This window comes from Dicentrarchus labrax, unplaced genomic scaffold (assembly GCF_905237075.1).
Source record: "Dicentrarchus labrax unplaced genomic scaffold, dlabrax2021, whole genome shotgun sequence".
Lineage (NCBI taxonomy): Eukaryota > Metazoa > Chordata > Actinopteri > Moronidae > Dicentrarchus > Dicentrarchus labrax.
In genome coordinates this window covers 14,253,976-14,279,443 of record NW_026136720.1, presented here as the reverse complement: position 1 = coordinate 14,279,443, position 25,468 = coordinate 14,253,976, and the positions used below count along the sequence as shown (strand labels likewise).

At 39.7% G+C, this 25,468-nt stretch overlaps 2 protein-coding genes across 3 annotated transcripts; both read left to right on the top strand.

Annotated features, from left to right (window-relative positions):
* Window positions 1-9: 9 nt before the first annotated feature.
* ppcdc (phosphopantothenoylcysteine decarboxylase) lies at window positions 10-8,761 on the top strand. Its single transcript, XM_051382622.1, has 5 exons — window positions 10-260; window positions 2,361-2,456; window positions 2,806-2,934; window positions 3,033-3,201; window positions 7,558-8,761. The coding sequence occupies exons 1-5, from the start codon at window positions 141-143 to the stop codon at window positions 7,635-7,637; spliced, it is 594 nt and encodes a 197-aa protein (XP_051238582.1). The 5' UTR covers window positions 10-140; the 3' UTR covers window positions 7,638-8,761.
* Window positions 8,762-13,419: 4,658 nt separating this feature from the next.
* cunh15orf39 (chromosome unknown C15orf39 homolog) lies at window positions 13,420-24,686 on the top strand. 2 transcript variants are annotated; one of them, XM_051382610.1, is made up of 4 exons: window positions 13,420-13,718; window positions 17,029-20,311; window positions 21,134-21,168; window positions 22,626-22,793. In XM_051382610.1, exons 2-4 carry the CDS (start codon window positions 17,071-17,073, stop codon window positions 22,629-22,631), a joined length of 3,282 nt encoding a protein of 1,093 aa, XP_051238570.1. In that variant the 5' UTR covers window positions 13,420-13,718; window positions 17,029-17,070; the 3' UTR covers window positions 22,632-22,793. The 2 variants fall into 2 exon arrangements, with proteins under 2 accessions (XP_051238570.1, XP_051238569.1); XM_051382609.1 differs by lacking the exon at window positions 21,134-21,168 and having other exon boundaries at window positions 13,428-13,718; window positions 22,626-24,686.
* Window positions 24,687-25,468: the final 782 nt, after the last annotated feature.

Here is a 25,468-nt window from a genome sequence, read left to right as displayed (position 1 = left end):
GTGCTCGTGCTAAAGGGAGCCGTTGGTTGTGCTCTCCTCTGATTGGCTGGCGGATGAATATTTACGGAAGTAGTCAAGTTTAAGTGGATTAGAGGAGCGACACACGACAGCTTGTCGACTGGTCTTGGTGACATACTAATATGCAGACAGACGATCATGGTTCTGGCCTAAGAACATTTCGTGTTCTTGTTGGTGTCACTGGAAGCGTTGCAGCCTTGAAACTGCCTCTTTTGGTATCCCAGCTCCTTCAGCTCCCTAGGGTGAGCTGCTTCGTATTTACTTGTATTTTAGAGCCTGACTTAACCGTGTCTTCTATCTGTCTGTGTTACTTAGACTCAAAGTATTACGCCCATGCACCTGCACACACTGTTGCGTCTTTAACTTACCTGGCAGATTGCGCACAAGGCTCACCTTAACCGCAAGATGGAGATGTGTTAACTTAGCAGCTGTTTTATAAACACACAGCAACATAGCAGTGTAGTGTTGTTGTGATAGACCTTTTATTCAGGTACAGTGCTGGTATTTTACTTTCAGATATATTTCATTTAAAGCATCACAAAGCACAATGGGATTAAACTAACAGTGAACTAGTTCTCTTAACCGAAGTAGCAAAAGTTGTATAGCAATGAAAACCCCAAATAAGCTGTTACAAGAAACTGTGTGGACCTGTGGGTCACCTGGACACACACAGGTTCATTTAATGAGCAGCACAGTCAGCAAAGCTAGAAGGCATTAAGTATGAAAGTAACTGTGGACATATGGGACTGATTTTAAAATGTATACATACCTCTGGCTTCAACTCCAAGTTGAACTCACATTCATTTAGTCCTTTTGCACCATGGCCCCGGGCTACACACAAAATACCATAAAAATATGTTACACATCAGGAACTTTTAGAAAGTATTCCCATAGTCAAATGAACATTAAATGTATATAACCTCTGAACTGAAGCACCTTTTCATGTACATGGACATCAATATTCTGCAAAAAGAAACAGATGATGAGCATACTTCCTCCCAGTGTGAGAATTTAAGCATCATATTACTAACTGTTAAATAAAACATTTAAAAGAGTGGTTAAATTAGACCTAATAACAATTAAGTTAAGGCTGCCACTACAATCTATAATCCATCAACAATTGTGACATTACCAGCCAGTAACAATGTCCTTGTTTGAAGAAACACGGAAATAAGCTGTTTCACACAAACTCAACATCAGCTCTTGTTCATGATACTGTATAAGAAGGAAACAAAAGTGGTCAAAAGAGGCTCCTTCCTGCAGCCCAAGTTCTTAGTGCTTTATAGCAACGAAAACCCAAAATAGGCTGTCACAAGAAGCTAAAAAGAGAAGTGAAACCAGTGGCTGGATTAGTGTGTGAAATAGTTTGCGATACACAGTGGTGTGATGGTGCCTGGAGAAGTGGGTATACTCTTAGTTTATGCCTCTTCCAGCAAAGGATTAACGCCCTGTGTTATAAACAGTGTCAAGACTACTCTTGCATATTTAGTTCACCCAAAATGGGCCAGAAGTATTTGCACATTGTCGCTAAACTTCTGCTGCCTGACTTCAGGGAGTAAGGAGCATTATGAAATCTACATTAGCCACAGAAGAGGTGCAGATTACATATTGTAGGGTGAGAACATAATCATGAATTTTGAATTATGTTTTCCTTATTCCTTACTCCATCCACTATAATATCGAATCAAATAAAATTTTATTATTAATTTGTGAAAAGGTATCAGTGCATACACAATACATAACCAGACAAACAAAAAGTAAACAACATACATACAAATATTTCAAATACTGGTTTTAAGATGTTTGAAATTTTTAAAATGACAAAAATGTCATGCATTCGCCATTCTAGGAAAAAAAAGTCAGGTGAACACTGCTGAATGATGCGGATTAGAGGGGAAACCCATATACCTGTGTATGCCGTACACTACACCACTGGCAACACATAAAATAAAGACAGTGTTAGGTTTTGTCATACTTAACAGGTTTGAGAGATATTTAGTGCTGTATCCACCCTTACAATTTTCAAGGAATATTAAAAAGAGAGAAACTCCAACTGTGATATTTACACAAAATAATGACTATCTCAATATGATCACAGAGTATAATTAAATGATGATAATGGTATATCAAAAAACTACTGCTGGATACAGGTCATATGTAAGGTCTTGCAAAATGCAGAGAAAACTACATGCCCAGTGTTATCATACAAATGAAAAGACCCATAAAATAGTCTTTAAGATAAAGATCAGTTACTTGTCGTCTCTTTTTAGTTTTCCACCTCTTCAGCCTGATAGCAATACTAAAAAGTGATTTTCTTGTGACTGTCTTGTTTTATTCTTTAGGTGGACGTAAGAGTGGTCACTACAGAGCATGCCAAGCACTTCTACGATCCTGCAGAGGTTTCAGTAAAAATCTACAGTGACAAGGATGAGTGGGAGGTAACAATAGATTTTCATAGTATAGCCATTATTAACTGACAATCCATAGCAGAGTTTCTCAAACTTGGTTCCTCTGATAAGCTGACTGGATTGTGGAAGGGTTTGCAGTATTAGCATAATTTGAAGCTCCCTTCATGCTCTTGTAAAAAATAAAAGATTGATGCTGAGAATCACATGATGTGTGTGATTGAATTAAAGTGTGACACAAGTTGTCCAGTAGTCATTTGTAGACAGCTTCCCAGCTGGTCATGAGAATTTTGTCAAGGGCCAGAAAAGATTGAGAAACGCTGGTCTAAGTATAACTTAGGAAAGGAAGTGAGGAATTGAGTCTCTCGTGTCTCTATTCTAGCTGTGGACTCAGAGATCTGACCCTGTGCTACACATTGAGCTACGACGCTGGGCAGACCTACTTGTCATTGCCCCCCTTGATGCCAACACTCTTGGAAAGATTGCTAGTGGCATTTGTGACAATCTGCTGGTGAGAACATGAAATTGTTTTCTGATTACCTACAAAATGTTACGGCTGATAATTTCTCTGAAATTACTTCCAAGCTGATTAGTCTTTGTCATTGGCAGACATGTGTGGTAAGAGCATGGGACACCAGTCGCCCTCTCCTCTTCTGCCCTGCGATGAATACAGCTATGTGGCAACATCCCATTACAGCCGAGCAGATTTCCAGGCTGACAGAGTTTGGATATGTGGAAATTCCCTGCATTGCTAAGAAGCTAGTGTGTGGAGATGAAGGTGGGTTTTAATACCAGAAGAAACTTAAAGATATTAAGTTTTTACCAATATTTGCTATCATTTCATGAAATCTCAAAATGCAGGACCATGTTGGTTTGACCAAAACAATTAGAATGCACTGGAAACATGAAAAGTAAAGAATAATGACCAAATCTAGCCTAATTCCAGGGATTCTAACTGCATTATAGTCTTTTTAATTTACTTTTTATCACCTTAACAGTTTTTAAGTATGCAATTAAACTTCAGAAATAATTCCTAACTTACATCATAAGTCGTCCTCAAGGGCAGTAATTGTAAAATAAACAGAATCAGCTAAATACAGAGCAGATGCATACATGTAGGAATGCTACTAAACGTGAGCAGACAAGCACTATGTGGAAGTACAAGATATATACATCTAATCAACATCTAATGATGTATAAAGGCAAGTAAATTGGGAAACTGGCAAAGGCAAAAGTTGTATGACAACAAGAAACACTTAATAAATACAAATGGGTAATTATTGAATGGAAAATAGGTCTCAGACACAAGTGCTCTGCCTTACTCAAAAATATCCATATGTGTAAGTTGACTTTATTTAAAAAAAGCAACTTCCAGTGGTTTCTTGTAGAAGTGCACTCAAGGGTGTGTTAGTACACTATCTGTTTCTCGGGTGTGGCAGATACAGCAGAGCACATTTCTGACCACTGTGGTAGACATTTCTTTAATAAACTCAATTTTAAAAAAGGCAGTTGTCTTTCAGAGTTTTGTTACAACTTTTTGTATGCATGTGGAGCTCATCCCTTTATAAGAAAGAAGACCAAAAACTGGTTAAAGTAAAACAAAAAAAAGTGGACAGTATTGGATTAGAATCACATTACCTAAAATCACATGCCCCACCTTTAATTGTGAGGAGAGAGGTTCACAGTTTAGTCACTGTCAGATTCTTTGTAGGATTAAGTTTTCAGATTGCCAAAATAGCTAAACAAAAAAGTAGATGAAGCTTAATGCCCCTGATATCAGCAGAGTTAATAGATTTGCCTTTGGGTTACAATATTGGTTGGAATGCAGAAAACTCTTAGTGATGAAGCTGTAGCTGATGTCCTGGGAGATTTTCAGCATGCTGGATCAGCATTGTAACATTTTAAACAAGTTTGCAAATGAGTTACATCGAGTGAAAACTTTTAGATCCATTACTGATAGTAAAGCTGAGTGAATCGACTCTCAGTTCATATCAGGAGATTCTAAATCAAATTGGTTAAACCCTGTATATGAAAAGGACTAAAGGTGACAATATACACTGCTATGTTATGTTATTGAAAGTATCAATTTAACATGAATGTTCGTCAAGTATTCAGAGTGCCCCTCCTGACAGTTTTCTCCCTCTATAAAAGGTTGGTCTACACTGTTATTAACTTCTGAGACAGGGTGGGTCCTGGTGCAGAGATGAAGAGATGGTGATAGATAAATGGCCCAGTATATCTCTGATCAGTTATTTACCCCAAGATAGTCAGACTAGACCATTTGTACATGGCGTTTTTACAAAGATGATACAAGCAGTTGTAATCTTGGAATGACTGGCAGTATTGTTCTTGCTAACCAGTGTGGTATGTGGTCCGTATTGATTCTAAAGTATAGTGTGTCTTCGGCTGTGTCTCATTCCGCCTACTTGCAGACTTCAAACACTTAGTTTTAAGTATATAGTGTAGATAACACAAAAAGTCAGTGCACTGAAAGTACCCGGATGAACCCCTAAAAACGGTCAAAAAATTCAGTGTGGAATGATGGACCCTACTCACACTGAACGGACGCCATCTTGACTACAAAGCGGAAGGGGAGGGACCATTGGGACGAGCACGTTATAAATGTGAACTCTATCGTATAAATGTAAGTAACAGCGGTAATACGAAACGTTTTACTGTCGTCTAATGCATTACTTACATGTCCTCACTGACACTGACTGAAGCCAGACATAATCATTTGGCGAGTTAATTAGCGTAAAGTTACATGTTAATGCTACCTAGCTACCCTAACCTGCATTGGCGTCGGAGGCGACGTAGTTTCCACATGCTGTGAACTGAGTGGTAAATGAACGTTCAGAAAAAATGTTTGTAAACAAAAGCTGGCATATTTTTTTAGCGGGCTGGAAAATCTCGTTCACATGTGTTGCGTTTGTCGCGTTTGTCACGCTCATCCCGCTCGTCATTTCCGGTAAGTGTTCCTTTTGGGACAATACTAACCATTGAAAGTGGGCAGTGCGGCAGTAAGTGGGCACATTAGCAGTGTACTGACGGAAGTATTCAGAATGAGACACAACCTTACATTCATTGCATTTATTAGTGTGCCTGAAAAGCACACTACTATTATTGCTCATACTTACTATTCTTACGTACGTTTTTCGGTCGACTACTCCTCCCGCAGTTTTGGTCGCACATACACAAAAAGGTACCAAGACGTGCGGCTCGGTGTGGACATCAGTGCTATGACTTTTCTAAGCATTTCGCCAAACAGTTTCCCGATAAATCGCCGAAAACCGGGCCAAAAAATGAATGGGTGTGTATTGGTAGAATGCTCAACTGTTTTCAACTGCCGTTTTCTGGACCTGGTCGCCTAGCAACCAAGGCCTGCAGCTCACAAGCTTGACTGTGAACAGGCATTACTCTTCCCTGTCGTTTTTCGGTCGACTACTCCTCCCGCAGTTTTGGACGCACATGCACAAAAAAGGTATCAAGATGTGTGGCTCAGCCGGGTCATCAGTGCTATGACTTTTCTAAGCGTTTCACCAAACAGTTTGCTGATAAATCACCAAAAACCAGGCCAAATGAATGGGTGTGTATTAGTAGAATGCTCGCAACTAGAGTGCGTGACATTATCACTAGAGTGTAGAGAGAGAAAAAATTGTTGAAAAATACATTTGTAAACTGCTCTCAGGGCCACAAATGTCACTCTACAGAAATAATTTATAGATAGAAAGATGTTCTAGTTTGTCCTGTTGTATAGTTAGGAGCTACAGTATGTTCTGTGTTGCTGTTTGGCATACCTTTATCTACACACGCTTTAACATTGAGTCTTTAGATAGATAGCAATGCTAAATTTGTTTAACTTTGTTATCTTGTGATTGATTAAACTACTTAAACTTTAAGATTGTTAATTATCTTGAATTTTTGATTAGAACATACTAATAATTCAAGATTAACTTTTGATTGCATGTTTGAAAATGCAATCCAATACAAACATACTGTATATTACAAGGGGAGTATCAGCCCTAAGAATTGGTCTTTAGTACAGTTATCCTACTTCAGCAAAGAGTCAGCTGTCCTTTACTTACCATTGAAGCCAACCTCATTTAAATGTGGGGTTGGCTGGGGAACTTTTTTCTCTGAGGATATCAGGAGAGCATTGTTCTATCAAGGACTGAAAGTTCAAGAACAAGGTTTAACAACTTTGCAAGGAGGGTACAGCAAATTGTTGTCTAAAATCTTTCTTTCGGGGAGAATATACTTGATGCAAATGGTTCTTCAAGGTTATCATCAGGCTCCCAAGTTTTATAAACTACTAATAACTTTTTTTTTCTTTGAAAATCACGCAGAAATTACTTTTACTTCTAATTATTTGAAGCACTTTAGATAATAATGTAATAAGTAGTGGCGGAAGAAGTACTGAGATCTTTTACTTGAATAAAAGCAATACCACTGCATTCAAAATTCTACTTCAATATAAGCAGAGAAGTATTATCAGCCAGCAAAAAGTGTTTAAACAAAAGGTGGAGCTACTTGAACTTAATTGTTTGAAGACCCAATTAAGCTATTAAGTAGTTTCTTTCCTTGTAAAAAAAAACAAAAAAGTTATCGCTTTCTTTTTGTAAAAACATGGTGTCCATGTTTCCCAATGTGTTGGCTACTACTGTTGGGTCACAGGTTAAAAACAACACAATTGTTTTTGCAAATGGAAAAATGTGGTTGTTTGCATATAGAGCGGGGCTGTGAGATTTGATCTGCATGTGGACTTGGAAGAATGGTTGTATGATGTCATTAGAGCTGTCCAGGAGAAGGAAGCGTGATTCAACCGATTCACAAGAAATGAAGCCTGTTCAGTGCTCTCAGAGCAGGCCAGTCTTGTATCAGGAGAGAGTCCAAAGAAAACTGGAGCACACCGACATAAGGCAGCAAAGTTTATTAAATGACTAACTTTTTGATGTCCGGTGCATCAAAATCAAAAAAGAAAATCTTCCAGCGGGGCATCTAATAGGGCACTTTTGCTGCATTTTGGTGAATGTATAAAAGTGCATAAGAAGTTTGCATGTCTGCACTGACTGATAATTTATTTTTCCCTACAGAAAGAGTTTGTGTAACTCTGAACTTCTTTACTTTGTTGCAGGTAAAGGGGCCATGGCAGAGGTATCGACTATTGTCAGTGTTGTCAAACAGTATCTGCAGAAACCAGATGAGTCATCTTAGAAAACATGTACGACACATTGTATGATGATGATTGTGCTTTGACCTTCAAGGCCCTACACACCCATGATAAACACTGTTGCTTCCACCTATTTTACGTGATATGTCCTCTTGTGGAGATTGCATGGATGATTACAGACCGGCGATGACTGGCATCTCCCTGACTCCCCTGTTAGTTTTGTTGCACCTGTGCAACATGCACCTTTACCCTTCTTATTACTACATGGACTAATGGATAGCTCAACCCAAGTGCCCAAGTGAAACCTCTGCAGCCTAATCCGTCAGAATAACATAATGACCTTTAGCTGTTACCAGCAGCTCTTAGAGTAAAATTTTAAACAGTTTGGTGCTTGTTTTCATATGCATCATCGATTTATCATGAAATTATACTGACATGATTGATGGTTTACTAGAGAGAGGATACCCTTCAGCTAATGTTGTCATTTAAGCCATTTAAGCCCAAAATCACATTTAAATATGGGATAGTATATTTCTGCTCACAAAGCGGCATTTCATTAGTGAAATGTCATCGAGCTTATGTGAGTACATTGAAAAATGCAACTCCTGTATTGACATTATGGCTGCGCCTCGCTTCCTTGTCTTTTTCCTCTAACGGAGATTGGCAAAGAAATGATGCATCACTGCCAGCATTGTTAAAAGAGTGATGGTTATTGGACAAACCTGTTTAATGATGTACTCTATTTGTCTTTACAAGAAAAAAAAAAGCATGGTTCTTCTGGATCCCTGTTACTGTTTATTTTGTGTTGGAAGCTGAGCAAACAATGTGGTTGTGGTTCTATGGAAAATGATATGTAAGGTATGGGCATGCTATTGTCTTTTGTCACATCACTGTATGAAGTAAGAACACAACCTTAATTTAATAACTTAATGGCGGGTCGCTGAAACAAAAGGTGATTCTCATTCCTGGGCTGTTCACGTTGACACACTTAAATTGCTATTAGGGAATTGGATGGATACTGTCAGTGTCCAAGGTATAAAGTGAAGGAAATCTGGATTAAAAAATAAGTTTTAAAGAGTTCGGTCTAGACCTGCTCTATTTGAAAAGTGTCCTGAGATAACTTCTGTTATGAATTGGCGCTATACAAATAAAATTGAATTGAATTGAATTGAACCATTTTTTTCTTAACAGCAAAATGCCTCCAAAAATATGGTTTTGTATTTTATTATGAGATTGTTTCATAAGCAGTAAGTGGCACAATTTTAATTTAAAACATTCTTTACTAGAACAGAATGTAAAGCAACACAGGTTCACTTTAACAAACTGGTCATTACACCACAAAAACAACATTCTTCTCATTTGAGTCTACCGGAGCTGTCATGGTTCCTGGGGGGTTAATTATGCAATATAAAGCTGCGGAAACTCTTTTCCCACAAGGCACTTTGACAGACTGGCTTTACTGCAGGACACATAACATAAACCTGTCAGCTGAACTATGGATGTCTCGAACTCAGTGACTATTGAGCACTAGTAGTGTCTTAAGAGCCTTTTACCGTGACTCTGAGCACCAAAGGTCGAAAGTGATGAAATCCATGGTTCACATGGTTAACGTGGTGTTCGACATGTTTATCTCTGTGAAAACCCTCCATCTCCTAACAAAATGAAATGCGCCAGTCTGGATTGTGTCGAGAAGACACACATGAGAGAATGTCAAACCAAACGACACAATGCTTTGTTTATATTACTGAGTGGAAACAGACAGTAACAAGTGCCTTGCTTGTAATAAACTGAAAGGAACTGAACCTTGTAGGTGGCAATCTTGGAGGTATGTGTCCTCTGCAGTAATATCATGTTGGAGAAATAGAACTATGCAACACTTTAGACTACCTGCTTTATAAGAGGTCAACTTACAAATACTCATTGTCATTCAGAAACAGGAAACTGTTGAAAATAACCTTATTGCAAAACAGATTCAGATTTACAAACACACAATCAAAATCAGCATTGCTGATTATTAGAATTCCTCTTACAGTACATATACCTTTTATTTTTAACAGCAGGCTTTAAAAAAAAACATATAAGTCTTCCTGATCGCTGGTAAATCATTAATTACATTTATTTGCCGTCAAACTGTTAACATTCACTTATTTTCGAAGCATTGAAATTTCTCTTCCCTGGGAGAGTGAACCCTTCTTTTTTTGTGTAGACATTTGTGCTGCTCGTGTTTGTTGTTTGCTATGCTCTCCATATACTTATGTTTTATCTTAGTTTGTCAGTGTTCTCATCAAACCGAGTTGGGGCGGAAGAAATTTGGTTTGCAAATAACTGGGGGCATTGATACTGTTGAGCTGTCGAGGTTGCAGCACATGGAGCCTTGTGAATGGCTCTCCAAACTAAACGTATCCTTCCCTGAGCCATAACTTGTCCTGCTGCTATTGGCTGCTGTGTGATTCTGTTAACGATGCCAGAGGAACATTACATCAGCCACACCGACAAGGGGAGTGTCATGGAGGCCTTGACAGCTCTGTGGAGTGTAGTGTGCAGCCTGCAGGTGCACCTAATGGGAATAAACGCAATGTTCTCACAACTACGGACAAATCATCAAAACATCAGATAGGCTGTAGTCGGATGCAATGTGAAATAATCAATGGTATGCTTTCAAGACTAAACATGCACTACTTTTCTCTACTGCCACTTCAGTAACTTGTTTATTAAATGAGGTTTACTTACAAGAACATAATGTACAGTCACTAGAAAATATTATTGCACCCTCCCCTCTGTCATTGTTTTGGGATGTACAAAAACATGCAGGAAAAATGTGACTTACAAAAAAAGGCTAATGTAACTAAACATAAAATATGATAAAGCACCACAGGAGTCCATGAGAGACTGATCCTGCAGCATACCATCATATTTCTAATCTCAGCTTAAAAGAATTGTTAAAATGTTCTTAAATGCATCACTACTACTGCTGCTGCTGCTACCTTCAGATATTAGTCACTTTATTTAGTCTCATTGATATCAGGAGACCTGCAAACAACCACACGACCAGCATACAAGACCAACACAAAAACAAAACAGAACGAATGCAGTCAATAACAGGAGGTGAATGAAACAACAGATCGTAATGCTTTGAAGTTTCGGGGGGGAGTGAAAGAATTTACATTGGGGTTCATTCCTTCTCAAAGGTTCATTATACCTAAACTAGTTCTGCCAAGGTTAGTATGTGCATATGGGACTTGGAATGTATACGGTACTTACAAGGTTTAAATGAGAGAGGAGACGTGAGGTAGTTTACCTGCTTTAAGAGTAGAAATGTGACTGAAACTGTACATATACTGAACATGCAGCTCCAGCTTTTGATTTATAGTTTAATGCAATTAACTGGACACAACTGTAATTTAATACAAAGAGGAACTTATTAAGGAAGTTATTTTTATTTACCAGAATATACATAGAACCTGCCAGATTTAAATACAAGTTTCAGTTTAACCATGAAGTGTGAAGTGAATTTCAGTCAAACCTGCAGTGACCTGAGCAGCGAACGATAAAAAAATGACGTCCACATCACACAGTGCATACTTTGTATAGTGTGTATAGTCTATGTATGGAAATGGGACAACACATATGCATTACACCAATATTATATGTATATATATCTTATTTTCTGTGTTAATATGTGTGACATTCAGGTGCATACATGTGTGCAACCTGTGCAGTCTCTAGGCTCAACATGTAGTTTCTGGCCTTTGGGAATGTTCAGCGGTGTTTCATCAGAAACTACATCCTGAGAGATCACCTGCTCTACTCCCTGTGTCACCACAACTCACCTTATTGACTCTCAGACGTTTAAAAGTGGTAAACACCTTGTGACTCAGGAGGGTGTGACATATTGTACTTTATGTACGTATTGTTCTGTATTTACAGTAAACTATCAAATAAAAGTCCTGTGAAACGATATTGGTGTAATTGCTGCTTGTGCAAAAGGACAATCTTAGATCCACAAGGAACAATTAACTGTCTAACTATTTTCTGATACTCTTTCCTAACTAATGATATATTTATTACTCTCTTTTTTTAAGCATTACCATAACATTGTAACTTCTTTCTATCCAGGATTTGAACCCTTTGAGTAGAAAATGTTCCCCATGTTCATAGCCCCAAGGCTAAGACAAACCCATCTTCCAGAAAATGTGTTTAGTTTAAAAATAGTTAATGTTATCTGCTGTGTGCTACATATTATTGTGTATTCATGCATATTAGTTATTTAACATGTTTCACAGAGGGAAATAACCTTTAACAATACAACACTTCCAACTTTGTTGTCAGGAAATAAGAGGTAGCAGATAATAAGAAAATCTGTATCATCATATTTGCCTTGCCAATCACGAAACTGGTTTCTAACAAGAGAGTACTATATATATATGTGCGTGTGTGTGTGTTTAATGCATAAATTTCACCTTGTATGTTTGAAGATCTCTGTTGCCATATGTCACACTGTTAGCCCCTTGATGCTTAATGTTGGTTAGCCTTAAGCTGTAATGCCATGGTAACTGGAAATGGGGGAGAGGAGAAATCGCTCCGTGGGGAAAAGTACCTGCCTTCTCTCCTCAGTCAACCCCCCCGACGAGCGTCTCTTTATCTGCGAGGCTGCAGGGACTGATGAAAGCCACCAACTTGTCTAGACTAAACTGTGGCATTCCCACTGGACACACAAATTAGACTCCTACTCAGGTGAAGAGGGACTGGTATGATGCAAGTGCAGCAAGAAATGAACTCATCCAGAGGGTTACTCAAGCAAGTGGAAGAATTTAGGTTTGATTGCCTATTATAATAGCTCACCGTGATCATGTTATTAAAGCATCAGGCACGCTGCTAAAATCAAACATTATTACTTTACTGCTACTAGTAGACGAGAAGCGAGTTAAAACCCTGTTAGACTGAGGTAATGGCTGACCTGATTGTAACTTTGGTCAACTAGTCAACCATTAACTACATTAGGATGAGGTCAACGCATGATGATTTTGTGCTGAAGCCTTCCTTCACAGCAGGATTTTGTCCATACAAGCTTTATTATGCTCTTATTTGTTTTTATTCAATCCCTCATCCTTAACTTTGTTGCTCTGCAATTCATTCAATTTGTTTTTCGCTACTGAGGAGGCAAGGTGCCCCCACTGACTGTCTGGATTCTGCACTATGGGACTTTGAGTGTAGCCACTGTGTTTTTCAAAGGAAACCCTCTAATATGTTACCACCAGAATATCATTACATTCATTTCCTTGTTGCAGATATCATTACGGAAGTGTACTCCAAATCCTTGAGTCCTTCAGGTGCCTTCATCGTGAGAGTGAAGCCATGCAGTGTATAAATTATATAGTTCACTTTGTTGTACAGTGGGGGAACTTAATCCAGGTGAGGGGTTCACAAACTAGTTTCTACTGGTATAAGCAACAAATAACATCAAAAACATGATGAACTGAACTGATGTCTTTTAACTTCAATGGAGTCAAATAATATTGATTCCTTATTTTTGGTGACCGCCCCTCCTGAAGGTTTGGGATCAAAACTGGTTTGGGAATAACAGAGAAAAGGACATAAAAAAAAATCAGGCTGAGGAAATAAATGAGACACACACACTATCTCTCTCTCACACACACACGCACTCTCACACTCACACACTATGAATGAAAAAGTAAAAACATGACCCTAAGTTCACTTAAGGTGCACAGCAGCAGGCTGGTCAGTAGGATACAGTCAATAAAGGTGAGAATGTGGCCAGCGGGGGGGGAGAGAGAAACATTACATGTGTAGAAAACTCGCCGTGGATAGACACAGGGTGTGACTCCGCCTATTGATCAAAGACCATCCTCCTCCCTTTTGTCTTTTCTTCAGTTTGTTAACTTCTCTAAAAGCCGCGTGGACCTCGGGCGAGTCGCTCCAACCCCTTTTTTTTTTGGCAGACCTTCAGCACATTTAGTGGGATTTTTTTTTGGCACATCTGATCTGACCGAGACCACTAAACAAGCAGAGGAGCGACTTTACCCCCCAACACACTTTTATTTTTCTTAGAAGTTGTGTTTCATGGAGCACTTGTGGAAATCATTTATTGCCACCACAGCAGCGAGGTAAGACAACATATTTACTGGCTCAATCCTTCCAGATCTCCAATTAAACGGCGGATTATGAGACCGAAACAAACAAACTTGGCCAAACGCGCACGGGTGAATCTTTTTTACCAAATGACATGGCAGATTGTGAAACTATGTCATGTAGGCAAAGCACTGCACCTAGGGGTGTTTTAAACCGTGTGTTTTTTCGCCCACAGTGTGGTTTTTACTTTTACCGTGGTTTGCCTCGCTTTCGCAGCCTGTATGGAAATCACTCGCACTGTGATCGAGCTATTGCGCGTACATGATTTTCATATTATTTGCGTCTTGTTGATATGAGCAGGGTGTTTATGCAGACAGGACAACAAGCGCATGTCTTTTCGCGTAATCCTAAGCAAATATATATATATATATATATATATATATATAGATATAGATATAGATATAGGCTATGCGCTTTCATGGGCTCAAACTTCAGCCCTCTTGCGAAAAATGCGAAGACACTTTTTTCGCAGTTTTAAGTTCCGTTTTTATGTGTGAACGTGAGTCGTTGTTTTTGAGAGCGCACACAAAACCACATTTTTTTCTTCTTCTTGTGTCATGTGAACTATCTCTGACCCGACAGGCTCGTAAGTTCTCTCTTAGATAAATGATTTATAACTTTCGGACACACTGGAATAAAGTGAATATTTGCCAACTCACTCTTTTTTTCCACGTGGTTTGAGGCTCAGCCTGTCCGTTTGGACGGTTTGCCTTCGGAAGTCACACTCTCCATCACCCTTACCCTACAGGTCTGGGAGTACGGACACATAGATATACATACATACATACATACACACACACACACACACACACACACACACGTCAGAGTGTGCGGCTTTTCTGTCCGTTGAAAACTGCTCTGCGCAGTTTCCTTCATGCAGTTAAACAAACCACACTGCTCCTCGCTATATGCAGATAAGCCATGGCTCTTCTGAAAGGTGTCAACAGGATGAGCTGATAACATCTGATCTGTTAGGTTCTGGATTCAGAGATATTTGTGGCCCCTTGTGGGGTCTCATCACAGCCCACAGATAGCTCACAGATAATATGATCAGCATTTTCTTTTCTTTTAAAAAAAATAAAGTTTGTTTGATGTATGTTCAGTGGATTTTATGCAGAAGTTTCAACATATATTAGCAGATGTTATGCTCTGAATTTGGCTACCAGGGATGTTTTTAACTTCTGTTAGTTTTAAAGCACTGTTCATTTGTCTTTTTCTTGCACCAAGAGTGCTTTGTGCATAAGAAGTGCCATTTGAAGGCCCGCTGGAAAAGCCAGAATTAGGATTTGAGCATATATAAATAGTATCATTAAATGGGTAAATGTAGGCTAGGCTGGGGTTTTCACTGGTGTTGAAGTTTCCATAAGGTGTGCATGGATAATGTATTTTTTTGTATAAAATTAGATGTCAAAATAATCTGTTGATGGACAGAAAATTAATAAGAAACTTTTTTGATAATTGATCAATTTTCCAAGTGAAATGTCAGATGTCCATTGGTTCCAGCTCTCAGTCGTTGCTGCTTTTCTTATCTTATGTGATAATAAACTGAACATCTCGATTTTATAGTCAGACAAAAAAATATATTTAAAGTGAAACTATGATGGGCATGTGTGATGCTATTTTGATAGAAATGTAAATTTAATTTTGTTTATAGTGCATATTCCCATAAGTCTGTATACACTCGAATGAAGTGACAACTATTTTGACAACTGATTCATCATTACAGTAACCTTTTCAAGCATTCACAGGTTCCAGTTGCTCAAATTTGAGGATTTGCTGTTCTTGTTCCTTTTTAACTGAATATTTTGCAGACTTTGGATGGTTGGTTGGAGAAATCAAGACATTTGAAGAAATCACCTTGTGTTCTGGAAAATTATAAGGGGCATTCTTCACTATTTCTTTTAGATGAAACAATTTGTCAAATAACAGACTAAAGAGCTAGCAGTTTAATTGAAAAGGAAAATAATACTTAGTTGCAGCCCTATATTGGAGAAGTGTATTAAAAGGGGAACTATAGTATGATTGAGGATTTGTGATAATAAAATGCAGAAAAGAAACCAGTGTAGGGTTCAGGACATAAGCTCAAGATAAAAAGTGCTTTTGAGATCTTGTGATAAGTTTGATAAAAGAGAGACTGAATCTCTTACGTGACATTGATGACACATTCTGACATTTTATTTGAGTCGTACTAAGACCATAATGCACCAAATACAGTATTACAGTAATTGCCAGGCAGCTCAGGTGGATTGTCTGCAGAACACAGAGTTGGAGGTTCGATCCCCGCCTCCTCCTGTCCATGTGTTGGGCAAGACACTGAGTCGGGGGATGTTCCCCAGCCACTGGGACACAAGCCATAAATTCCAAGCTTGAATAAATGCGTCAGGAAGGGAATCCGGCATTTAAAAAAAAGCCAGTGCCAAATCAAATATGTGAATAATCAAATGTTGGGCAGGGCATGGTTTGCAGAGATGGAAACAACTGATCTGCTGTGGTGACCCCTGCGGGTAGCAGCTGAAAGAAGTACTAAACAAAACAATTTCACAGGGATTCAGTCTTATTGTAATTTTCAAATATTCAGACATGGCCTTGAAGTGAAGACTGCTTTCAATCACAAGTGGATATTAAATCACCATGCTGCACTATGAGACCTGGTTTATTTTCTTGCAACATGAGGCACCACCTCACTGGGTGTCTGTAGGAAATTGTTCTCATTCTTGGCCTTCACGAATATCATCTGCATTAGTATTAAATTATGAATCATCCTCACACATTCCTAAGATTGTAATTTTCTTGCAACTTGTGGCATTTCACTTCCACTAATGGGCCTCAGCTGATGATTGTGTATATGACATACATGTGATGAACCACAAGATTCATGAAGTTGAGCAAATGCCTCTAGCCAATTGTTGTCTAAAGTTGACTCCTTTTTTATTTGTGCAAAATGTTTATTTTGTGTCCTGTCTGAGGTCGGAGCTTCTTATTAAAAGGATGGAACTAATCTTGCATAGATATTTAATAATGAATGCCAGTTGCAATGGCAGTTGTATTTATATAGCACATGTAAACTCAATGTGCTTTGCGTTGAGGGACAAATCACAAAAATATAGGCATAAATATGAGAAAATAAGCAACATCAACAACAAAAATAGGAATGTTAGGGTGAGTAAAACGCAGAAAGTGAATTAATCAAGCATACACCAAACATACCACACAGCAATGAACCCCCCCCCCAAAATCAAACAGAAACCACTGCCCAATGACTAATTGTTGTTTTTATGTTTTCAGGTCTGGAGCCCAGTCATTGCATCATCATAACAAAGTTACTACATGATGAGCAGCCAGTCGATGCAGACCCTCATTGACCCAGTGTTTCGGAACAAGATGCCATTACACGATGGGACCATAGCATCCACAGGACTGTCAAAACCACAAAATATGTCAGATTTCCTGGGTAAGCAGACGCTGCAGTACAGTGGGGCCTACTTTACTTATGACCCCAGAGGAAAGGAGGGGGCACGACTCACTCCTCCTTGGAGCAACTCAAAAACCTCTCTGCTGGATGGCAGAAGTCCTGTGAGTCACCTATCTGGCATGGAGGGACAAAACCACATAATCTACAGGCAAGACAGCAACTCTTCAGAAGAAGGACATTCTCATTCTTCCTCTCTGCATCACGCCCCAGTCAAACAGGGCTTCACATTGTATACTAAAAGTCCTATGAGCAGCGGTCCTACAGCTGCTACATCAGTGGCTGTTAGAAAACAAAAGACTGGAGGTGACAATTCATCTCCCCCATCTGAAAACTCGGTTTACTTAGCAATTCCTAAGCCAGTTTATGGACACAACCCCTGCTGTAATGAACTGGGTTGTGTGATAGGACAGCGATACAGTGTGGAACATGGCTCTCCGAGGATACAAAACACTGTATATGAGCATGATTGGATGCAATCTGATGCTCACTACACTGAAAGATCGCCCATCCAGAGGAAAGCACAAGACTCACTGCTGCAACAGAGAAGTTTACAGTTTGAGCCCAGGGCAGAAACACTGAAGAGAATACCTGTAGATACATACAGCCCAGGTAGGGCAAGGACTTTTCCTGCTATGATTGAGCCAAACTACAGCAGTTACCCCTGCACCCTGACTCGTTCAATGTTTGGCTCTTTAAGTGAGCAGAGCCAGCATTTACAGACTTCCCCCAGAGGCTACCCTAGCTTATACCCCTCCCATCCTACATATGAGCATATGACCTCAGAGGTTTATCAAGAACATTCTCCCATGTCCAAATATGGCCATCTAACACAGCACCCAATGTTTTACTACCCCCAGGCAAATGTGGAGGTAGAAAACGGGACACACTGCAAAGATATTGGCAGTAAGCAGAGAGAAGATGTCCCTGTTATTCTTAAACACACAATCTCCAACCCCCGGGAGCATTACATACTGCCTCAGTCGCTTCATGGTGAAATTCCTTTGCCAAGCACCGAAACGTTGCCAAATCATTCCTTTATGCAGGGTTTTGACTATCCATATTATGCTGTTCCTAGATTTCATTTAAATGCAACCCAAATCAGATCCCCCCTAAAAAGGCAACATGCATCGCCTAGCTTGCATGCAAATCGCATAAATGCTTCCCCATCCAGCCAATACATGGATCACCCCATGGCCTCTGCAACCAACCTACACAAGGACAAACCCAAAGCCAGGCTGCACTTGGAACAATCGCACGCAAACTCGCCATTCCTACGTATGGATCAAACCAGTCCTACCAGACGTATGAGCCAACTTGGTGTCTCACCGTCCAGCATACAAATTAACAGGTTTTTTCATCCACTCACTAGCCTGCACATAGAGCGACCCATCCCCCCACCAACTGGCTTGAACATGGACAGACTCCAGGACTATTCCTCCTGTGAAGCCCAGGTTAGATGCCCGAAACAGCCAAAAGGCCTTCCGGTCTCCCCAGCGGCATGGCTTTCCCGGTCACCCCATTGCAACTCAGATCAAATTCACACAGCTATACCCAATAGTCCAAATGTCAGAAAAATAATTTATTCTCCTGCTGTTGCACCAGGAAATAAACACAATGGCCACGTGTCCAGTTCAGGCAGCACTGTTCTTAAAGGGTGCCTAAAGAGAAGTTTTTCTCACTCATCTTCACCCATCAAAATAAAAGAAGAGGGAAGGGATTTATGTGAAGTAGAACTCGTTAAGAAACGACAAAAGGTGGAAATGGAGAATGAACAAGAAGGAAATAAAACGGACTCTCCCCCTATGCCAGTTATTGACAATGTCTTCAGTCTGGCACCTTACCAAGCATACCTGCAGGCCTCTGGAGTGTTATTTCCAGGCAGACTACCTCAGAGACTTGTCCAGTTGTCTGAGCACCGTGAAGTCAAACACAAGCCAAACATCAAAGAGAAAAGGCCAGATGGAGATGAACAGCAGCCTGTTGTCCATCTAGTTTCAGAAGAAATTTGTGCAAATACCCCAACAAGGAAGCCTGTTGTAGAAATCTTTGAACCGAAAATGATTAAAGTGGAAAAAGTAAATACATCAGACACAGACAACTCTGTAGAGACCCCTGTCAGTCAAATGAACTTCAGCAAAGTACCAAACAAAAAAGAGCCGGAAGTGACCGATTCGTCCAACAGTGGACACCTTTTGGTGATAAAGAAATGTGAACCTGATGAACTTGAAAGTAAACCCTCATTATCAGATAAAAATGAGACTTCGGATGAGACCAAACCCAGTGACGTGACTGCACAGATGAACTCATCTCCTCGGGGTGATACACCAGCATTGCACGAACAGGTAGTCACCCTTCAACCCAAATCCATCACCCCACCTCAACCACCTGAGCGCAAACTAAATTTCAAAAACATTCCTCCTCAGTGTCTGAAACTTTCCACCTACAAACTAGTTCTCTGTAATATGAAGCATTCTGTCCAGGGTCCACCCCCAGAGAAACCACCTGTACAGCCAATAACTGAATATATACCAAATCCAGAGCTCCAAATGCCAGTCCGCAAGCATTTCTTTGAGTTGCACCATTCCTTCTACAATCTAGTATCCAAATCTGTGTTGGCCTCGTCAGAGCAGGAGCTCAGAACCTGGTTGTCTCAGTTGGAGATGACTGAACCAACTTCTCCTTCAACCAAAGTCCAGAAAGTTTCCTCTTTGTTCGGGGTGAAAGCCAGAGAGATGTGGCTCAATGAGGAGATAAAGTCGGCACTCCATAAGCTCCTCGAGAGGTTAAGAGAGTACACTGCCCAGGAACGCTGCCCATTTCCACATGTCATGCGGGCAGGTGCAGTGTTCCTCCCCATGCTGGTAGTGAAGGAGCTGTTGTTTCCGACGGTCCAGGGTCACTTCATCGACCAGGTCCTGCAGGAGCACAGAGTGGAGCTGCGGCCCACCACGCTGTCCGAAGAAAAGATCCTCATTCAGCTTCATAAACGAGCCTGTTCCTCCAGGCTCAGGAGACTAATGTCCCTCAAACACCTGCCCAACATCTACGCTGACGTGGTCAACCTTTTGTATTACACCTGTGTCTGCAAACATCTGGGTGAGTGCGTGCTCACTTCAGATTTACTGACTTACAAACATCTTATTTTAGTCCTTTTAAAACATTTCCGTCTGTTTTCCAAATTAATGTTGCTCTGGGATGGTATTATAGTATTTTGTGTCAAATTATGGGTGCTGCAGAGAGCAACAGTTAATTAGCCCTCATGGGGAAATGATGGACACAACATTAGACCAACACTGAAGTAAAGAGAGGCTCATGAAGGAGACAGGAAATGAATGAATAATGGATGTTTATCTCAGAGATGCATACATGAACTGGATTCCTTTTTAAAATATTACACAGGGAATCTTTCCAGTATCTTTAGCAGTTCTTCAGCACAAAGACCGCAATTCATTTTGTCAGTTAAGTAGGACTGGTTAGGCAGCCATATAAAGATTCAACTTTTCACCTCAGTCATAAGTGAAAAGCATGAACATGCTTGTAAAAGATAAGGTTTGGGTGTGATTTACTCTCACTGTTATTTAAGATAGATCGCTGGACTCACTGAAATAATTCACATGATATATTTAGCTGTATTTCGCTACCATGTACTTACTGAATATCTTTGTTGCTTGATAAATGCAACAGTACTTCCTGCATTTTCTTGCAGATTTCTGGAAATCCCCACTGGGTAGATGGAGCGATTAAATGATTGTCCTGGATCTTTATAAAGCATCATATTTTGACTGTTGGCTGTATCATGGTTTTCCCTCACAGTCTTTTAGTAATCATATTTTTTGCATTATTGGCCCTTTTTTGTAAAGAACAAATCATAATAATAAACAATAAATATTCAATATAAAATCCATTTATTTTTTACAGAATCAACCTCACCTGATGTCCAAAAGAGAGTCCAGGTATATTTATTTTTTATGTTGTCCCTCAATCTCACTACTCTTTGCTTTTCTGATCAGAACCAGCTTACTCTCAGTAGCTAATCATAAGAAGTTGCATGATTGCATTATACTTGTTATGGGTGGGTGGAGGAAAGGGTGCTAAGCTGGGCTATTTGTGTAAAAATGTAGCTCTCCTTCATGATTCTGTTTGATAGTGAACCTTTAAAGATTGTGATGCATGCTGTTGGATATAGAGGGAGGATATGACAGCTTGCAGCACAGAGGAGGCTTCACTGTGGCACAAATTCATGGTTTCAAAAGATTGTGATCATCTTTTTGTTATTGTCAACAAATCATGAAAAGACCAAAACAAACAGTGTTTCTCCGTCTCTCAATACTTTCTGTGGCTGTCAGCCCAAGCCCATGTGTTCCTACTGAAGGCTGAATCTCCACAAACGTATAGTTTCATTTTTATTCAAGGGTTGAGCAATTTCCTAAAACAGTTGGGCACTGTAGTTGTGAGTCAAATCGGAATAAATAGTGCATTTGTTTTGACTATTTTCAGTTCACTATTTTTGGCTTTAGAACAGTGTATGTGGGGTTTACTTAGTGCCCGGGTTCATTATAAATAAACAATCAGTGCAGTGGCATGGCTCATTATGTGTTTAAATTTGGACAACATTGAAGGTCTATGGTAGAGAGGTATAAGCTTTGGCTATTGCTGCACAGGCAATACTTGTTAGAAGGATTACATTTTAGTCTTTTCATGTTATTGGTTGACGGTAACAAATATAGAATATCATCAGACTTGTCCTTTTGAATCACCTTTTTTTTAACTTTGTGTCCTTCAACAGCTATTATTTTATTTGGCACATGTATTTGCTAACTGAATTGGGCTTAATCGAATTTCCGTTCACTGCTGACATTATTAACAGTTCACATGGTTTGAGAGCACTTGACTTTGGTATCTCAACATTTCCCTTGTTTTACTCTTGCCCAACTGCTGTTTTATCCCTGACTGATAGCCTGATCTCTAGTAGCAGCTGACTTTTTTCCCAGCCTTCGTGTTTACTCCCACAGCCTTCTATTCTAGCTTTGCTGAAAGGGTGTTTCATGGTGGAGGATCATGCTGCCCGATCACCATGTCTGCTGATATTATTAGAATAGTTTCACATTGTTCCTGTGTGCTCAATAAGCACTGTGGGAGCGTTTGATTTGTCAACTCATATGGAAGTGTTGAACTTTGTGGTTGCTAGCTTGCTTTTTAGGAATTACCTGTTGGCAAATAAAGTTTAAAATTGATTTTATTTGTATTTGAGTCAAAAATCATAAACCACAACTTGCATCTAAGGCTTCCCTGATCACTAAATAAATTCTACAAACTCACAGACTTGTCGGCAACTTCATTTTCATTTATCTGGCTTTTTTTTTTCTATTTACGTTGACCTCTCCTAATTACTATATTCTCTGTGTTGCAGGATTAGATATGGATGACTCTGCTAGCAGAGAAAAAGATGAGGGTTGCAAGACTCCTGTATTTTATGACATCACTGCCTCACCAGCCTCACCTGCAGAGTCACACCCACCGAGTCATCCGACGGACCAGGAAGAGGTCAGATCTAATTTGAACAGGAACAGAACAAAAAGCAGAGTGAAGAGCAGTTCAAGGCGTATGTTTCTTGACAGTAGTTTGTCAGATAAGGAAGAGGCAGATTACACTGTAAGCAGAGGTGTGCCGAATGCATTTAGTAATGTAAATTGGAGTGGCCATCAGTCTGAGGGAACTGAGAATAGAGGAAGTGACCGTACGGATGCAGAGCAGGATTCTTCACCCGCAGCTTCTGAGAATTCATGGACATGTCCTTTAACCTTGGATGAGCTTACTCCCTCTCCCAGTGACCCAGAAACAGAGGAATCCTCCAGTCCGCAGCCTGCTAGTCAAACTTCAGGACCTGCAAAATCTCTGGTTAGATCCAAAAATTGTTCAGGTATGATTCTTAAACTGAGAAGGATGTTCAGCGAGGGTCTAAACAGAAAAAAGGCCCACTACCAAGCAATCTTGGACTCCGGGACATTTGCTGATCCTTCCCTCTCGCAGACTGATGATGGGAAAAGAGAAGTGACCAATGAGATGGAGCTTCACAGGAGGACGGCCAAAGTAACCCACAGGTGGCAGAGAACAGGAAGCTTCTCTCACGACTTAAGACCCCTTAGCAGCTCTTCTAAAAGAAAACGCAGGTCACTCTTTAAGATCAAGTACTGTCCCTACTTGTCCGCCTGCCACAGTGCTGAGCGCAGGAGTCGCTGGGTCCTGCGTTCGGCTGTTCACAGGGCTCAGAGGGCCATGAGGTTTTACTACCCGGACCTGGTGGGGAAGAGGATTCGCCATCTGTACGAAGAAGATGACAAATCAGAAGTGTGGTACAGAGGGGAAGTGCTGTGTATCCATGAGGCCAACGCCAACCCTCTAAAGACTATATTTGAGGTCAGGTATGACAGCGAGCCAGAGTGGAAGTACTACCTGGAGCTGCTGATAGACTATAAAAAAGGCTGGCTCAAGATTGAAGACTAGTTTCCCCACACAAATGTGCCAATTTTGGTTTTTGGTCACATCACTGAGTGCAATTACAGTTTATCAGTTCCTCCTACTGTTTTCTTGTACTTGTTAACAGGCTGATGAGCCTCAAATATCTGTCTCGTCTTCCTCAGGAATGTAGCCAGACTGGATCTTTTTTTGTAAGTTCAGGTAAACATTCCTTGTCACTTGAAAGCTACAGGGCGCATTTCTTTAGGGACAGTGTGCAGCGCCCTGTAGTGTACAGTTTTAAGCTCTTATCATCTTTCACACTATGCTATAAGTGGCGTTTCTGCTTTACTCACAAGTTAGATTGTGGTAAAGGTGAAAAACTCCACGACCATGCTTAATTTTTTTTTTTTACAAATATGCAAAAAGTCCCTTCGGTTTGTCCAACTTTTAATTGCAATTAACTATGAAGTTAGGCATTTTTTTTCTACTTATGTCAGAATTATCCACTTTTCTGGTTTAAAAAAGAAAAAAAAAGTTCATTCTGAGTGAAGTTAGTGACTGGTAGATGTTTTTACTTTTCTTTTTTGATAGTAATAAATAACAAACTGGAAAATGACATGGACATATTTAACTGTCAAACAGTGCCAGCCACATGTATATAGTTTTACAGAGTGCCAGTTGTGTATGTCTTTATAAAGTGATTTTTACCCTGATGATTGTGGTTGGTGTGTGTTTTATTGTGTAACTGAAGCTGGACAGGCATTCATGTAGTTCTGTACTAAGCTGCTCAAGAGGTCTTTTAACGACAGTTTTACATGTCCCCATGTCAGTGTTTTTAATCCCTGTAACCTTAAGACTTTAACCTCAAATTGTACCATTGCCATAGACCTCTGCAGATTGAATTGTTAAAGCATTATTCACTCATCTTAAATACATGTTTGTAATGATTCCATGTTTTATGCCACACTGTTGAAATGTATTTTCTCCCAAAATACAAGATTTTTGACTCATACATTATGTAGTGTTTTTTTTTTTTTACTTGCATACCTGACTTTCATTTGCACAAACTGAAATTTCACATATTGCCACATCTTTATCATTGATGGATAGATTACCAGACATTTCTCAATGCACCAAAATGATGCAATCTCTTACCAATGAGCAGTTCATTTAGTAAACATTGCCTTTGGAAGATAACAGAACCTAAAACACTTCAAATCAGATTTAGAGTCTTTGTCCCCATCTTGTGGCAGAATCTCTATTTGCAGGTTCCCTTTTTAACTGTCCTTAGCGTTAAGTTGTGAAGAGTTTAGCTTGTTCAAGTGACTTCCACAGTACACAGCAGTAGTCTTCTTAAGGACTCGAGTGTGGCGAAATGTTTTTTGTAATTTTGTTGCTGCCACAACAAAAACAGTATCCATTATCAAACAAGCACCAATGCCAGAACGATGTTTGCAACATTTTGCACTTTAATATTTTCTCCAAAACAGACAACTAATTTTTCCCACATTTTTACACTAATAGGAAATAAAACACCTTTGATAGCATAAAGAAAAGATATGTAGAAAAGTATTAAAAGTTTTTGGATGTCTTAATTTAATCTAAGTAGCTGCTTTTGTTTTGCGTAATGTTCATGAACTACTAGCAGACACAATGAAAACAGTGAGCCCTGGAGAGTATATAAGCCTAATGATCACAGCTATAGCTGGTGTGTTACCTGCAAGACAACTTAGGGAAAATAGCCCATCTTTTGTTATTATCCATTCAACTTGTGTCATTGGTTCGTCACTTGAG